This window comes from Echinops telfairi, unplaced genomic scaffold, assembly GCF_000313985.2.
Source record: "Echinops telfairi isolate 266 unplaced genomic scaffold, ASM31398v2 ScPeMD7_7458;HRSCAF=8496, whole genome shotgun sequence".
Lineage (NCBI taxonomy): Eukaryota > Metazoa > Chordata > Mammalia > Afrosoricida > Tenrecidae > Echinops > Echinops telfairi.
The window spans coordinates 40,115,098-40,132,525 of record NW_022111358.1 but is presented as its reverse complement, the minus strand read 5'-3'; the positions used below and the strand labels follow the sequence as shown (position 1 = coordinate 40,132,525).

The 17,428-nt window shown below is 45.8% G+C and overlaps 1 protein-coding gene across 2 annotated transcripts in view; it reads right to left on the bottom strand.

The window, feature by feature from the left end:
- The window catches only part of MAP2K6 (mitogen-activated protein kinase kinase 6), a 147,765-nt gene that overhangs the window by 26,964 nt on the left and 103,373 nt on the right, over positions 1-17,428 (bottom strand). For both annotated transcript variants that reach the window (XM_045299717.1, XM_004709174.2), the window contains exons 2-4: positions 15,679-15,745; positions 1,020-1,068; positions 225-338 (exon numbers count right to left, since the gene is read on the bottom strand). In XM_045299717.1, the coding sequence (XP_045155652.1) occupies positions 225-338; positions 1,020-1,068; positions 15,679-15,745 (230 nt within the window). The remainder of the gene's footprint in view (positions 1-224; positions 339-1,019; positions 1,069-15,678; positions 15,746-17,428) is intronic.

Genomic DNA, 17,428 nt, shown 5'->3' with positions numbered 1-17,428 from the left:
GAAACTGGTAGTTTCACACTGCTGACCTTGTGGTTAGCATGCAACTTGTAGCTAGAAATGATCCCCCACATGTTTGGAAAGGAAATAATGTTCCGCCCCGCTTCTGTGACAGGGCAAGTGGTTCATACTTTTCTGAAACCAAGTTGCCTGTGACTTGCAGTGGAGATGGACAAGCGGACACACCACAGACATGAACTGCAGGGATTGGGGAGTCCCAGGGATACCTTCACTGCCATGATCTGCCCACTGGGCACATGCCGCATCTTCTCCACCACGCCGTACGCCCCTCGCCCCAGCTCCGTTATAGGCTCCAGGTCATCAGCCTTCACTTCAAAGTTCTACGAGAGAAAAGCAACCATGTGATGGCAAAGAGAGTAAATCAAGAGGGCCTGGGCCGTGCTGACCTCTACTTGCTCTCCCCGCACCCCCACCCCGTTTCTGGGGCTTCTGTTCTTGGCCAGAAGCATCCTGGAGGCCCGAGTGGCCACTGGGAGGAAGGAGCTGCAGGAAGGGCTGGAGGGGTTGTGGCTTCCAGCAGCACGCCACCTGCCTGTCACGGGCAGCACAAGAGGTCCTCTGAATGCCCAGCCAGCTCCCAGTTGGCTTAGTTTCAGCTGGTCCACACCGTGGCCCTCCAGCTGTGCCCCTGCATTAGGTTTCGAAGCCATACTGCTCACCCCTGGCAAGCGGGTCAATGGCTGCGTTTTGAGAAGTCATCCACTCTTCTCGAGCATGTCCTTGGCATCAGGACCCACGGAGCCTGATTTCAATTCACCATTCAAAATAGGAAGCGCTCCACCTCGCCCCACCAGTTTTGGCTTGGAGCCCATTTTAATCCGTGCGCAGCCCGTGTGCATCAGAGCCGAAATGGGCTCTCGAGGGTGGCCAGTGGTGGATGCTTGGGAAGCAGATCCCCAAACACCACCTCCCGGTGACTGCTCCTTATGGATGGCAAATACACTTTCCCAACGTCAGTCAGAAAGCACGTGCGTACAACTGGCGGGCTTGACTTTGCTCACCTGATTTCCAATAGAAATGCAAGCCTTGGAGTCTAAATCCCGGGGTGGCCTGCGAAAGAGAACAGAGCAGAGACAAAAACATTAAGGGCTGAGTGAAACCGGCTCTTCCCCGTCCGATGCGACAGCAGAGATGTTCTCTTAGCCAGGAGGTGGCCGGGTACATGACACAGAACTGGGAGGGTAAAGTGCTCCTCTCATGTAACAGCAATATGAACTCAAGTAAGTTCGTCTCTTTGAGCTTCCTTTGCTTCGTGACCATGGGGATATTCATAGTTCTACACTGTGAAGTATCAGTGAGTATGAAATGCAATAGCCCGAGTAAAATGATTAGAATGTTTTGTATCAGTATTCATACTAATGAGTCATATAAATGCATGTATGTGTAGGTGCATATTAACAGGAGAGACCAGTCCCTGGAGTAGGACATCATGCTCGTTAAAGCGGAGGGGTGGCAAAAAAGAAGGAGTCCCTCAATGGGATGGACTGATACGGTGGCTGAACCCACGGGTTCGGGCATAGGAACAATTGTGAGGATGGAGCGGGGCTGGGTGGTGGTTTGTTCTGTTGGGCACTGGGCCGCTTTGGGTCGGAATTGACTTGACGGCACCGAACAACAACATGTGTGTGTGTGTTTGTCTAAATCCACCGCCACGGACCTCAAGCCTATTCCGACTCATAGTGGACCCACATCAAGATTTCCAAGACCACACATCTTTATGGGGGCGGATACCATCATCTTTCTCCCAGGGCTGGTGGGTTTGGACCCCCAACCTTAGTTAACAGTTGTCTAATGGTTACCCGACAGCACCACCAGGACTCCGTGTGTGTGTAATTATGTAGCTAATTACAATCGTCAACGTCAATCATTTTATTTCATCCCAGAGCATTAATATTCTTAATTATTCTATCTTTTTAACCACAGTTGTTTTTTAAAAGACCAGTCATTGGCATATGATGATTTTGAACTCACAAAACTCAGAACATCAGAATTCTAACTCCGATCTCGTCTGCTATTGAGAAGAAAAGGTCCAGAGGAGTGACCTTTGGCTGCATGACTAAGCCGGGTCTCCTTCCTTGCAGCTCAGCATACTTGCTATATGATGTTGAATCAAACCCAGGGGTACCCCAGCCATCCATACACAGCCCCAGGGGGGTCCGTGACTGCTCATATGACTCTACAGAAGAGTACAAAGTTCCCTTGTGTGTATGTATCTGCACTGTTTCAAGGCAATCTTCACTGAGAAACACCCCCTTAGAGAACGGCTTCAGTCATGTATCTAACAAGCCATTTGCTGTGAAGTGAACTCTGATTCAGGGCAACACCTGTGTCAGAGTAGAATGGGGTGTTTTCAGGGGCTGGTTTTTCAGAAGTAGATCTTCAGGCATTTCTTCAAAGGCACCTCTGAGAGGACTTGAACTGCCAACCTTTCACTTAGCCATATGTGCCAGCCAGGACTTCCTTGAAATGAACTGCAACCCTGGACGAGCGTTTCTGTGAAACAAATGCAGCCAGGGGGCCCTGAGAAAAGTAATGCATGCCAATAGCCATGGTGTAATATGATCAAAGACGTAGCTACAGCCAGAGGCTGAAGCCCACAGAAGCTGGCAAGCAGAACACAGGCAAACACTGAGGACCCAAGGGACCCTACAGAGATGTCTCCTGTCAGAAGTGTCCCTAAAAAAATGCGAAAGCTGGCAAATGACTGAGATGCAGTCAATGAGGAGGAGTTAGTCTCATTCACAAACGGTGCTGACATTGGATTTCCATTTGCAGAATGAGACAGGACCCATGTCTCACGGCACATGCAACACTGAACCCAAGATGGATTAGAGACCTAAATGTATCCAACCAAACAAGCCAACTCACTGTCCTTAAGTGGATGCTGACTCATAGCAACCCTATTGGACAGGGTAGAACTGTCTTGTGAGTTTCCAAGCTCTTTACGGGAATAGAAATCCTACCCTGCAACTATAAAGATCATCAGTGAAAAAAATAGGGACAAGGTTTCAGGGCCGTAATACATGGCATAAACATGCTATCTAACATAAGGCAGGACACACACACACACACACACAGAAGACAAAATAGATGGCAGGGCCTCCTAAACAAAGACATTTGTGCCCATCATAAGACTTCCTCAAAAGAGCTAAAAGAGAACCCACAGATTTGGGGCAATGAAGTATTGGGCAAGGGACTAAGATCTACAATCTATAGGGAACTGCAATGCCACAAGGAAAATAGGAATAATGTGATTACAAAATGGGTGGAGGACATGGACAGTTCACCAAGAAGACATCCAGGTGGCCAACAAACATGAACAAATGCTGGTGACCCCCAGCCATTCCAGAAATGCAGCCCAAGACAGCAACGAGACACCACCTGTGTGAGGCCGGGTGGACTAGAGAAACAAATCCAGTGATACTCATAGATGTGTAAGAAAGAGCTTTATATCAAGAAGTAATCATATATCAAGAAAACATCCCAGCCCAGTCCAACTCAAGCCCATAAGTCCCGATACTAGTGCATAAGTCCCTCGTCAGACTCACTCAACCACAGGCAATGATGCAGAATGCAGGAAGAACAGAGGCCAGTAGCTGCAATGTCTTGTGGATCCAATGGCAGTGGATGCATCTCCAGGGCTCTGGCAGAAACTGGGATCCACTAACAGAAAGGTGGAGGCAGAGAGAGAGGGGGACATTCCCAGGGCCATCTTTCTGAGAAAGCCACACCTACAAGGACCCACCATCAGGCTGTGACCTGATTGACAGGCTAAATCCCACCCCTACACCTTTATATATCTTCAAGTTGACATGCAATTACGTAACTCTCACACCAGCATCGACAGCAAAGTCCAAAAAGCAGGACATAACACATGCTGGTGAGGGAGCAGAGAGATTGGAGTCCTCATACATTGCTGGTGGGGCTATAAACAGACAGAGCCACTGTGGAAAGCAGTGTGGCGTGTCCTCACAGAAGTAGGAACAGAAATACCATGAGGAACCAGCACAAGAAAATACGTACACGCCCCTGTATATCGCAACACTGTCCACAATAGCAGGACTATGGAAGCAGCTTAAACCCCATCAGTGGAAGAATGGAGAAATAAACTTTGCTACATTCCAACAATGGAACACTACGTATCCCTAAAGAATAATGATGAAACTGAAACATTTCTTGACACGATGGATTTGGGCATGTGCGAAGGAAGTTAGTCAAGCACCAAAGGACAAATATCATATGCCATAAATATGCCACATCATATGCCACAAATAACACTGCCATAAAAGTGAAAATTCAAGATAAAGGTCTCTATCCCCAAAGGAACACACTTTGATTGTTACCAGTGGGGGGAGGGGAGGGAATAGGAGAAAGGGAAAATAACAGACCGTGGGGAAGAAAGCCGTGAACTTGGGTGAAGAGGAAGATAATCTACCAGCAGGCATGCTCTCGGGAGGTTAGAGAAGGTATCTAACCATTGAATACAAACATAGGACATGAAAACCCAACTCAACACAAAGCTTTTAAAAATACACCAATGACTAAAAGTGGGTGAAGGGAGATGTCAGACAATGTAAAGAGATTATGGCAACATAATCTCCGTTTAGAAGTGATCAAGGGTTCATGAGGGAGGCGGGGAGGGAGGGGAAACTATGAGGAGCTGATGCCAAGGGCTCAAGTGGGAAGCAAATGTTTTGAGACTGATGATGGCAACAAATGTACAAATGTGCTTGACACCATGGATGGATGTATGGATTGGGATAAGAGTTGTACGAGCCCCCAGGAAAATGACTTAAACAATACAAATGAAAACGAAATGAGTAGGGGCGGGAAGGGGGGCAAGGGGGAGGGAAGAAACTCCTCACCAAGGACATTGTCCCCCAACTCGGCTTGTTCTGGTCGACCCTTCTTCCAAAACGCACTAAATAATAAGAACGAACTAAGGCACAAACAGGCATTTAAATGAATTTATCATTTTAAGGGCAAACCAGCTCTCACCTCAAAATCCCCTGACTGTGGGCAAGATACTTAGAGCCTTTCTATGTGAACGTAAGACTAAGGGCTGGCAGGGACCCACACGCATGCGCGCGCACACACACACACACACATACACACATTTATTTCTTTGTTCGTTTTTGCAATTTATGTTCCCGAGCAGGGACTCAGCCTTCAGAAAAGCTTACCAAAGGAATCGGATTTCTAAAATTTTGATTTCTCCTTCTTAAACTTTTATGGGATTACTATGAGTCAGAATGGTTTCAATGGCAATGAGTTTGGAGCGTTGGTGGGATAGTGGATTCTGCATTGGGCTGCGGACTGCAAGGTCAGCAGTTCGAAACCACCAGCTGCTCTGAGGGAGAAAGATGAGGCTTCCTATTCCCATGAAAAGTTAAAACAGGGGTGCTCAATATGTCGATCGTGATCTACTAGTGGACCGCAAATGTAGAGTGGGTAGATCGCATGGCATTAAAAAAAAATAAATGTAAACTTATCATCAATCCTGTCACTTAATTGTTATACAGTGCAGCCAATCAGATGCAGTCTTAGGTGTCAAGCGCATGTGCAAACAACTGCGCTAAGTGCAGCCAAACTGACAAGCTAAGTTATTGCCAATTTTCAGACCTTGGTTTTCTTCTCTTAAATGTAAGAAAAGGTATTGAAATGAGTGGGGGAGCCGGACCAAGTAAGAAGACAAAAACGTAGCACTTTCATAGGGAATGGGAGATTTTGACACTACAAGCCGACATTCAGCTCACGTCCAGAGTGCATGAGCAGTTCTGGAACTTACTCGCAGAGGGAAAGTACCCAAACATGAGAAAATGTGCTACCTCCTTGACTACATTATTCAGCTCTACTTATTTATGTGAGTCAGCCTTTTCCCACACCAAGATCATTAAGTCCAAGTACCGTTCCCCCATGACTGACGATCCTTTGGAAGTGTGCTTGAGGCTGGCTGTCAGCAGCTACTTACTGTCCGGACTATGCATCCCGGCTCATTCCATTCCATGCAAGTCATCAGGGTAAACTCCGGTAGTAACAAAAAAAATGTACATAGTTAATTGTGTTGTGCTGTGCATATGGACTCATGCAGTTATGCAATGTCCATAAACATACATTGGACATTTAAAGAATTCTCAATGCATTTATGAATAAATATAATACATAAATAAATAAAAATAAATGTATGTTTTGCATTTGTGTAGCTGTTGATCATTTTATAAATGGCTCGCATGCTGGAAAAGTGTGAGCACCCCTGAGTTATTGTATCAGAAACCCTCAGCGGCATTTCTACTCTGTTCTGCAGTGCATCAGAATCAACTTGATGGCAGTGAGTGCAAAATTTCCAAAGGCTACTTTTCTTTAATTTTCACATACATGTTGTACTGATTGTGGCATAAGACCACCTGTTTAAGGTGCTAAAGACCAAAGATGCCACTTTCAGGATGAAGCACACCTGTCCCAAGTCCTGGTATTTTCAATCGCCTCGGAGCCTGTCAAACCTGAACAGTGAAGAAGGGAGACCAGAGAACTGATCCTTGAATTAATTATGGAATTGGCAAACAGTCCTGAATACACCATGGACTGCCAGAAGAATGAGCAAATCTCATTTTGGAAGATGTACAGCTGGATTGCCAATGAGGATGATGAGACTTCCCCTCTTGTCCTTTGGATACGGTATCAAGAGGGGCCAGTCCCTAGAGAAGGACATCAGGCGTGGTAACGTGGAGGGCCAGAGAAATAGAGGCCGACCTTCAAGGAGATGGACTAGCACAGCGACAGCAGTACTGGGCTCAGATATAACAACTGTGAGGATGGTGCAGGACCAGACAGTATGTTTTTCTGTTGTGCAATGAGTCATGATAAGTCAGAACCAACTTGACGGCATCGAACACTAACGATTGCAGAGGAAGACACTCTTATTTGAAGACAGTATCATTTGAAACATGTGATGAATATAAACAATAAAAAAATTCCTTGGCATCCTAAAGTTACATAACACCCTATCTTTTACAAGTATGGGACAACAGGAAGCTGACTAGTCACTTAGGGCTAGGTCTCTGATTCACTGTTCACCTTCTGAGAGCAGTGAGAAAGGCCCTGCCCGGTCTACCATGCAATATTCCTTACCCCTGGTTGGTCTGCAGTTTGTGACTGAGCTGAGAATGGCGTGTACAAAGGTAAAGAGTTGTGAAAAGCACACAGCAAAGACTGTGACAGAGGACACAAAAATACTTATGATCTGGCCTTTGACCAAAAAAAGAAGTGTGCTGACCATGATCCACCTAACCTGGCCTCATAAATCCCTGCCATCAAGCAGTGGCCACGCCATGGATTTTCAACGGCTGTTTTTTTTGTTTTTTGTTTTTTTTTTCAGAAATCGATCACCAAGCTTTTCATTCAAGGCACCTCTGGGTGGACTTGCAATGCCAACCTTCAGGGAAGCCGGCAAGCATACCAACGGCATGTCCCACCAAGCACCCCAAACTTGCATTATAACTATGCCTCATAGCAAGGGACCACTCCATCTTCCAAACTGAGAAAAACGAGGCTCAGAAAAGTCTGTTGATTTGCCGGAGCCAGGAACCCCAAAACAGAGCAGAAACGACACCATGGGTCTCCTGAATTTTCATCTTCCTTCAGGAGGGAAGGACATAGCGAGAAGACTGGGTGAAGCATCTTCTTAGCTGTGTCACTGTTGGTAACCCCTTCTCCTAGGGAAACCTGTAGACGATGGGTGTTCCTTATTCCCATGTTGGAGTCCACCCAGATGAGCAACCGTCTAGTTTAACAAGCTTGCTCCAGTTTAAAGGCTGGCAAGTGGCGAAGCTATGACTCTAACCCAAAGCTGATTGAATCCAGGGAACTTGCTCCCAACACCCAGGTCTTCCTCTGATGAAACGGATCAGCCCGCCCAAGCCCGGGGCCCTGGGGCTCATCAAGTTGGCCAAAAGCATCAAGCCAGGAGGCCAAGACTAACAGGTCAGCTTTGGTGAGTCGGCAGTATGTCCTGTCCAGGGCTGGGTATATGAGTTTGTCTGGGGCACGGAGACACTGCAGCAGTTTAAATGTGGGAGGTGACCTCAATGGCCTCTGGGGAAAGAGCCAAGCTTATTACAAAACACTTTCCCTGGAAGGCCAAAGTTATTCCCAAGGTCACTGACAGTTGGTTTGCTTTTTGTTTTGTTTTTTAAGATGAACAACCAGTTTTCTGTTTATTCTTGCAACTACATATTTATCATGCTACATGAACACGCCGGTCTTTGGCTATTGTTTGAAGAGTCGCTCCTTTATTCAACAATAGGTATTAAGCACATATTTGGGTGACGGAAGAGGCCTGGGTGGCACTAACAGTGAACATGCCCCACTGCTAACCCAAGAGTTAGACGTTTGAGTCCACGCAGAGGTGCCTTGGAAGTAAGGCCTGGTGAGCTGCTCAGAGCCGCATGGGGCCGCCATGTGGAAGAGTCAACCTGATGGCAGCAGAGGGCTCGTTTGGGTTGTTTGGAGGGACAAGGGTTGTAGCTCCTTCACAGCAAATATCACCTTCTATTTTCATCAGGCCGGGAGGCACTCTTCTCTGGGTTTAAGTGTGAACGACAGATGCTGAGCAAGCCAGCACGATTTAAAGTGCTTCAAGGAGAAGGGAGATCGGAACCCAAAGGCCCTCCTGAAGGCTTCTCACCCTCAGAGAGAAAGGGTTCTGCTTCGGGTCTCCGAGCCAGAGCGATCAGCCCCGGCATCCATCCGTCAGTCTGATGAGCAGCTAGGACAGCGGTTCTCAACCTTCCTAAGGCCGCGACCCTTTCAGACAGTTCCTCATGTGGTGGTGGCCCCCCACCAGAACATGATTTTCGTTGCTGCTTCATCATTGTCAATTTGCTACTGTGATGAATCGTCATAGGCAGGGTGTATTTTCATGGTTTCGAATTGAACATAATTAAAGCACAGTGATTCATCGCAAAAACAATACATCATTATATATTGTTAAATATTTATTTCTAATGACAAATAAATGAAATTCTGTCTTGAAGCATGGTGTAGCATGGGTAACAGTCTTCACGCCGGTACTTGTAGATGGGTGTATCTGCATGTGGGCAGACCCGCCTGGAGACGGATAGAGGAGCGGTGTCTCGGTTCCTAAGACCATTGGAAATATGTGTTTTCTGATGGTCTTAGGTGACCCCCGTGAAAGGGTCACTCGACCCCCAAAGGGGTCGTGACCCACAAGTTGAGAACCACTCCTCTAGGACAGCCTCTTAAGGTTGATGTGCCAGTGCTTCCACCTCAGCGGTGCCATCAGAGCAGAACACTCAGTGCTACTCTCCACTGAGAAGTCAAAAGGGGCCAGGCGCTGTGCTAACCACTTAGCCTATGTTATCCCATCCAATCCTTAAAACAACCACACTACTTCCTAGCCCCGTCTTTCAGAAGGAGAATTGTGGCAGAGTAGGATTAGGTAATTTGCCTAAGGCATATATATAATGTATATGTATATTTTGTGATATACTGTTTTATTCCATATATAGATGTATATGTGTGTATGTATATATGTATATATATGTATGTATATATATATACATACATATATGGTAACGTAACTTACCTAACGCATTCAAATAGATATCTTTATAAGTATATATTATATTATATAACAATATGTCATAAATAGATCAAGAAAATATATTATATAATATAAAAATATTATACAATAAAGTATTATATATAGTAGTATATAATAAAATATATCTATCATACACTTATATAAATATAAACATGTATTTATTTCAAATAGATATATATATCTATATTTCAAATATATATATATCTATTTGAAAGCCTTAGGCGTGTTATCTAGCCAGAGAGATAGACAGATATGGAATAAAGCAGGATATCACACAACATCCTGCAGTCATGAAAATAATCATATAATATAGTCCCAAATATGAACCCAGGCATTCTGGCTCTACCAAGGTACGCTCACCTGCTTTGGGCAAAGGTAGCTGAACCTTGCACGGTGCCATGTCTTACTGGAAAAGCAAGGATAATAATGATTGCCATCTGGGTTTCTCGGGAAGGGTCGGTGAGACGGTGTTGGCTAGCAGACGTGGATTTTAGAATGTGTGTTCAAGTGAGGAGCGAGGAGAGATATGTTGGCAGGGAAAGAGCTCCAACATTGGGACCACACACAGAGATCCAAGGAGAAGGGAGCCCTGTCCAGGGCCATTTATTCTGTGCAGCACGGCAGAAAGAGGCAGGACAGGAATGGTAGGAATCGCCAGGCCAACCTCAAAAACTTTGCCAGGAAAAATGCAAGGAGAGGAAGCTCCTCCTTTAGGCATACCGACCGAAGCCCCAGGCTCAGTAAAAAGTCTGAGCCGTTCCCTGGACTGAGGCAGCACAGGGTACGCACAGTAACGAGTAAGAACAATGCTCTTAGCTTGGCACAGGAACCCTGGTGGCGTAGTGGGTTACAAATTGTGCTGCAGTTTGAAAACACCAGCTGCGCCCAGGGAGAAAGACTTGCTACTCCTATAAAAAGGTGCTGTCTCGGGACCCACGGGAGCAGTTCTGCCCTGCCCTCTAAGGTTGCTATGAGTCAGAATTGACTCCATGCAGTGGGGATTTGGGGGTGGGTTGTTAGCTTTTACACAATGAAACAGAAAAGTAGATTCAGAGGAGATGCCCTACACAAGAGCAAGGCAAACTATGAATTATTTTTATCCTAGCACACCCTTGAAGTAATTAACTCATAACAAAGAGGAACTTACTGTGGCTTTCGTCACCTTTATGAAGTATGGGAAGTTCCTGTAAATTGGAAGAAGGGAAGAATAAAATGATACAAGAGGGAGGGGATATAAAACAGCTGGGAGATCGATATAGCCCAAAGGAAATAAGAAAGGCCTGAAATCAATGACACTGAAAATGGAAAGACAACAGGAGACAAAAATGTCATTCTTAAAATCAACAAAATTGATGAAGCTCTAGGGGAGAAGGGGGAGACAAGATGATGTCCAGGTAGAATCACCCACCAGGCACTCCTGCTGTTAAACCAGGAAATTAAGAGCTAGGTAGGGGAAGCCAGCTCCAGGAGAAGCAACAGGACAGACCAATGGTTTTGGAGGGACTTGGGGGGAGGAGGAGGCGGGGAAGGAATCAGTGAGCAAACCATGCCATAGACAGGGGAACAACTAGGGAATTAAAATCAACAAGGTGGAGGATGCCAATATCCTGGGGGTGTTGGAGCAACAGCAATCCAGCTGAGAGGAATTACTAAGAGGCAGAAGAAAGGCAAGCGTGATGGTGGGACAGGAAGAAGGTAAAAGGAAACAGGAAAAATCTACCAAGCAAAGCTATGGATAGAGGTATAAACATAGGCATGTATATATGTAAATACATTAATTCATAAAAACAGAGGTATTGGTGTATGTACGTATATTTATATGACAATACATTGAGGTAGTGGATGGACTTTGGACCTCTGCTCAAGCCCTGCCTCAGCACAAGAACACTTTGTTCTAACAACTTGGCATTCTCTGATGCTCACCTCCCGGCATGATTGCTAAAAGCAAAGGGGGTGCACAAGCAAGTGTGGTGAAGATAGCTGATGGTGCCTGGCTATCCAAAGATAAAGCATCTGAGGTCTTAAAGGCTATCCAAAGATATAGCATCTGAGGTCTTAAAGGCTTGAAGTTAAACAAGCAGCCATCTAGCAGAGAAGCAACAAGCCCACATGGAAGAAGCACACCAGCCTGTGTGATCATGAGGTATCAATGGGATCAGGTAACAGGCATCAGAAGACCCAAAATAACAAACAAAAACCATATTGTTGAGAAGGAGGGGGGTGGGGTGGAGCAGAGACCCAAAACCATATGTAGACAATGGAGCATCCCTTCACGGAAGGGTCACAAGGAATGGATGAGTCATCCAAGGTGCGGTATAGCACCGATGAAACACAATATTCCTCTGGTTCCTTGAGGCTTCCTCACCCCCCACTATCATGACCCCAATCCTGCCTTGCACTGCGATCTACGCCAGAGCTTGTATACCAGTACAGATAAAAGCTCATGACACACAGAATCCAGGTCAGATATGCCCCTCAGGAACAGAAATGGGAGTAGCAATACCAGGTGGGTAGAGGGAAGGTGGGGAGAAGAGAGGAGGAAAGGGGAACTGGCCGCAATGATCAACACAAAACCACTACCATCCCAAGGGGAATAAGCAACAGAAACCATGGGGGAAGGGAGACAGCGGTCAGTGTAAGATATGAAAATAATAATAATTTATCATTTATCAAGGGGTCAAAAGGGTGGGAGGGGGTGGGAGGGAAAGAGAGGAGCTGATGCCAAAGACTCAATAAAAAGTAAATGTTTAGAAAATAATGGTGACAACATATGTACAAATATGCTTGATACAATTGATGTTTGGATAGTTATAAGAGCTGTAAGAGCCCCCAATAAAATGATCTTTTTAAGAAAAATGCTCTATCAAGAGTGACAAAGATTAAAAAGACAGAAGGCACAAATTGCCAATACTAGAAATAAAATGGGGTGTCACACAAAATCCTGCAGTCAGGAACAGAATAATAAAGAAATACTGTGAGCATTACTGTCATAAATGGACCAATTCCTCAAAAACATCAATCCACTGAAACTCAGCCAAGATGCAATAGATCATCTGCATAGTCCTGTGAGTATTAAACTATTAACAGATTGAATTGATACTTTTAAAAGCTTCCAAAGGGGAACTATCCAGTCGCAGATGGTTGCACTGGAAAATTTGATCAAACATTCCAAAAAGAATGTATACCAACTCTATACACTTTCTAGCAGAAAAAAACAGAAGAATGTGGAATACTTGCCAACTCTTTTTATGACACCACTAAAATCTTAAAAGCAAAGCCAGGCAACACACACACACACACACACACACACACACACACACACACACGGACCCACCATAGATCAATACCTTTCACACATGAACTGAGACCAAAAAAATCCTCAACAAAATTTTAGAAAATGGAATCCTCCCCTATGGACACAGTATGGTTCAGAAACAGGTTGTTAGGCAAACTCAGTATTATGTGAGCGTCAGGGGCCATCGCACATCCTTGACATCCCTGGTGTCCCCGCTCCTCACCCGCTCCATCACTCACTGCCTGTTAGGTGTCCCAGTACATCTCCTGTCCCTACCACATCTCCCCCAACACTTCAAAGCCTCCCAGGCCCTTTCCTCTCCCATCTTCCTACTCCTCTCTCTACCTCTCTAGCATCTTCAAGCCCTCATTCAGCCTCTCTCTCTGCTGGCCCATGACCTCAATTGCCCCACTGTCACCATGTGCCCTCGGTGGCCAGATGGAGACATTGCAGATGCAACAGGAGAAGGCATCCCACACCCTATTCTTCAAGCAGCATGGTCATCAACAGGACCTCATGTATATCTTCCCGGGTAGCCTGTAAAGGGTGACCTGAGCCTGGCCATGGCTCTATGTGGGACCCAAGTCATCAGAGGTGCCACTTGAAACTTTTTTCAAAGTTCCTGTAAATACAAAATATCAGATAACAAAATTGTTGCTAAGTGAGGATTAGGGTCTACCACAACCAAGTGATATTTCTTCTGGTATGCAAAACTGGTTCAATATCCACATATTAATCAGTGCCATTAATCATATCATAGGATAAAGAAGAAAAAACTATGTTCATAGTAATTGATGCAGAAAAGCATTCAATAAGAGTCTACACCTCTGCCTGATAAAAACTCTGTGTACCAGCCATAGAGACAAACTTCTTTGATCTCATAGACAGCCTCCACAAAAATCCTATAGCTGAATCACACTGGATTGCTTAATGGCAACTGGTTGAGATGTTAGCTTAACATCATACTTAACAATAAAAGGATGTATGTGTTCCTTGTAAGGTTAAGAACAAGGCAAGGATGCCCGTTCTCAACAATCTTATTTCATAAACTAATGGACATTGTGTGGTGGGTAATCTTTATGCCAACTTAATGGTACCTAAGTAGAGGTAGGGGTAGAGCCCAACCTGTCAATCAGGTGGTAGCCTGATGATGCCTCCTTGGGGGTGTGGCCTTCTTCTAAGTGAGACACTGCCAACTTCTCCCTCTTTTGCCAATCACCTTCCCTGCTTGCTGGGATTTTGTGTCTGCCTCCAGACATGGCCCCATCTGGATTGTCAGCACCCCACCACATTCCCAGGGACCTTGGATCCATGTGACTCTGCACCCATTGGCCTGTGATCACCCTGCTTCTCACTTCTGTTACATCCACCTGCAACTACATGAGTGTGAAGGGCTTCAGCGAGCATCAGACCCACAGACTGGAGTTGGACTGGGCTGTGACACCTGCTTACTCTAAAAGTGTTTCCTATGAATATGTGTGTCACTGGTTTTGTTTCTCAGACAACCCAGCCTAACCCACATCACAACCATTATAGTTCAGCAAGAAAAAAAAAAAAGGAATACAGATTGGAAAGGTAGTGTCTGATGACATCTCTATGCAGAAAATGGCCCACACGCAACAAAAATATCCCAAGAATAAGTGAGCCCAGTATGTTTGTAGGAGCAGCCTGGGCTCTGCTCTGCCTTTACACATCCTTTAGTGCAGTGGTTCTCAACCTTCCTCATGCTGCGACCCTTTCATACAGTTCCTCATGTTGTGGTGACCCCACAACCATAACGTTATTTTTGTTATACTTCATCACTGTAATTTGGCTACTGGTATGAATCTGGCGACCCTGTGAAAGGGTCGTTTGACCCCCAAAGGGGTCATGACCCACAGGTTGAGAACCGCTGTTTAGGGTCTATTGCTGCACAGAATGAAATGATCAATGACCTCAGCAATGTCTTACAACAGACATGGATCAATTTTCCAAGCACTTTCTGGCCAGCTGGATGATGGTCCAAGAACCTGTACAAAGTGCTGTGCTTTTTGTAGAGCTGCACGAAAGCCTCAAAAACTCTGTCTCCCATTGGGATGGTCACTCTGGACTGCCCATGCCTCTCTGCTCCCTCTATTGTGACCTACTTCCTTAGAATGGAATTTCCATTCCTTCTATGCAGGTGCTTTGTTAAGTGTTCTTACCTCCAGCTGAACAGGAAGTGCTCACCTCACCCCACAGGAAGTTCATGCACAGTGTGTCCTGCCTCATCAGAATTTGAGCTCCTTCTGGATCTGAGCCAAAGACTTGGCAAGAAAGGTGTTCTCCTTTATCCAATTTTGCCCTCTGATATAGCTCTCAAGGCCAGAGTGCCGGTCCTCACCAAATACCACCTTTCACTGTCAACCTAAGTGTTCTAAATAGTAGTTCTTGGGGATTTGCTTCCATAATCTACAAGGGAAAGGAAAACGAGGCTACTTCTCTGGACTTCTCTTGTGTTACAGAGGCCCTCTCATGTGCCACATACCTTGTGGCAACCGATACATAGAGATGTTGAGTACAGAGCTGCCCATACAACATATATTGCCCGAGTGGTGAGATCCGGGCTCAAAACCCTGAGCAAATGACTCTGCCGCTTCGTGGGCTCTTCTTCAAGCAGCTCTTTCCAAAGGACATTGCTCGCCAATCGAAACATGAACTCTCCTCCCGGGGAGATCTGTAACGTACACGTATTTGAAGGAAAGTAATGAGCCCGCCAACTTACGTGGAACTGGTCTGAGGCTGTTCAAAGGCTTCTTTGGGGATCTTAAGGCCAGGGTTTCGCTTTTTGCCTACGGGGGGAAAAAATACAAAGGGAAGGTTACGATCTCAATCATAGCAGAGGAGTGGGGCAGAGAGACCAGGGTGGAGGGAAAGGGCTGGTTTGGGCATGTAGCTCTTGTCTCCCTGTTCAGTCCTCCATGTGCTGCCCAGGAAGTCAGAGCAGAGCTTCCCATACGCAGGATGGGGGGCTGGGCTGTTACCAGTCCAGTGTCCATGCACGAGCTCTCCATTCCTGTGAAGATCAGCCTGCCCTTTTCCCTCTCCTAGCGTCTACTCCTTCATTGCCACAGAATGGTGGTGACGGTGGATGGTAGGTGATGGTTGTTTACTTACTTACTTAGTGTCCCTGTCAGTAAAATGTGTCTTGTTAGTTGTCATGGATTCCCTCGCTCAACTTCACTCACTCAACTTTAAGTACAGCAGAACAATGCTCCAGCTATCCCCATGCTTGGTGCGTTGGGTTTCATGTCAACTTGGGTGGGCCAGGGTTCTCCCAGGATATGATCTCACACAGCCCGGTCAGCTCTGTGATGGGACCTTCTGTGAAGCAGCCAAGCAGTTGGAGGGAGAACAGACCTCTTTAATCTCGTCACAGCCTTGATACGACTGGGGGAGGTTTCATCCGGGAGCGGTTTACTCTTAGTATTGATTGACTGCGTATGGAAGCTAGCTGACTTCAACCGGGGGATTCCGATCCTGCATCTGGTTCATCCGCGAGCTCCTGTTACGTTGCCTGCCTATTTCAGGAACCATCAACAGACGGCCAAGCTTCAATTTATGTGGCCGATCTTCATTCAGCTCTGCGTCCACTTGCATGTGGTTCTCCTACTTCATCGGCCTGCTTCCTATGCATCAGCCCCTGCAGCTATAAGACTGAGAAGAAGCCTTCAGCTCGCATCTGACCCATGGACTTGAACCAGGCTGGAGTCACCCCCTTCTACAATGGTGTGAGCCATTTCTTGATATAAATCTCTTTCTATAGACACACAAGCACCATTGGCTTTACATCTCTTGAGAATCCAGACTAACCCACGCGGTAAGATGTGTGAGTCCACTGTGAAGGCTATTCATGCAGCGTCATCCAGACAAGAGGGCTCACCCTCCAGCACTATATCAGACAATACAGTAGTCTGTGGTGAGCCCTAAGGCTTTCACAAGCGAATTTCTTAGAAGTAGATCCAAGGCTCTTTCTTCTAAGTAAATTGGTCTATGAATAAGAGAGTTAGCCATGGACCTAAAGTGAAAACGACTTTTCCATTGTCCTGACCTTCCTCCTGCGAATCTACCTGCTATTGGTTTAAAAACCCCAGAGAAAGATCACTCACTCACTCACCCAATACCACCTAGTCTATGCCGACTCGTAGCAACCCCCTGTGGGTTTCTGAGACTGTAAGTGATTACAGGAGTAGAAAGCCCAGAGCTGCCGGTGGTTTCAATCTGCTGATCATGCGGATCAAAGTCCAACACATAACCACCACAAGGATACCAATAATAAACAAATAAACACACACACACACACACACACACACCCCGCCCGTTGCAATTCTAACTCATAGCAACCCTGAGGGGCAGAGCAGAACTGCTTCCTTGTATTTACAAGGTGCTAAATCCTTTTTTTTTTAATCAATTTATTGGGGCTCATACAATTCATCACAATACATAGATCAATTGTGTAAAGCACATCTATACAT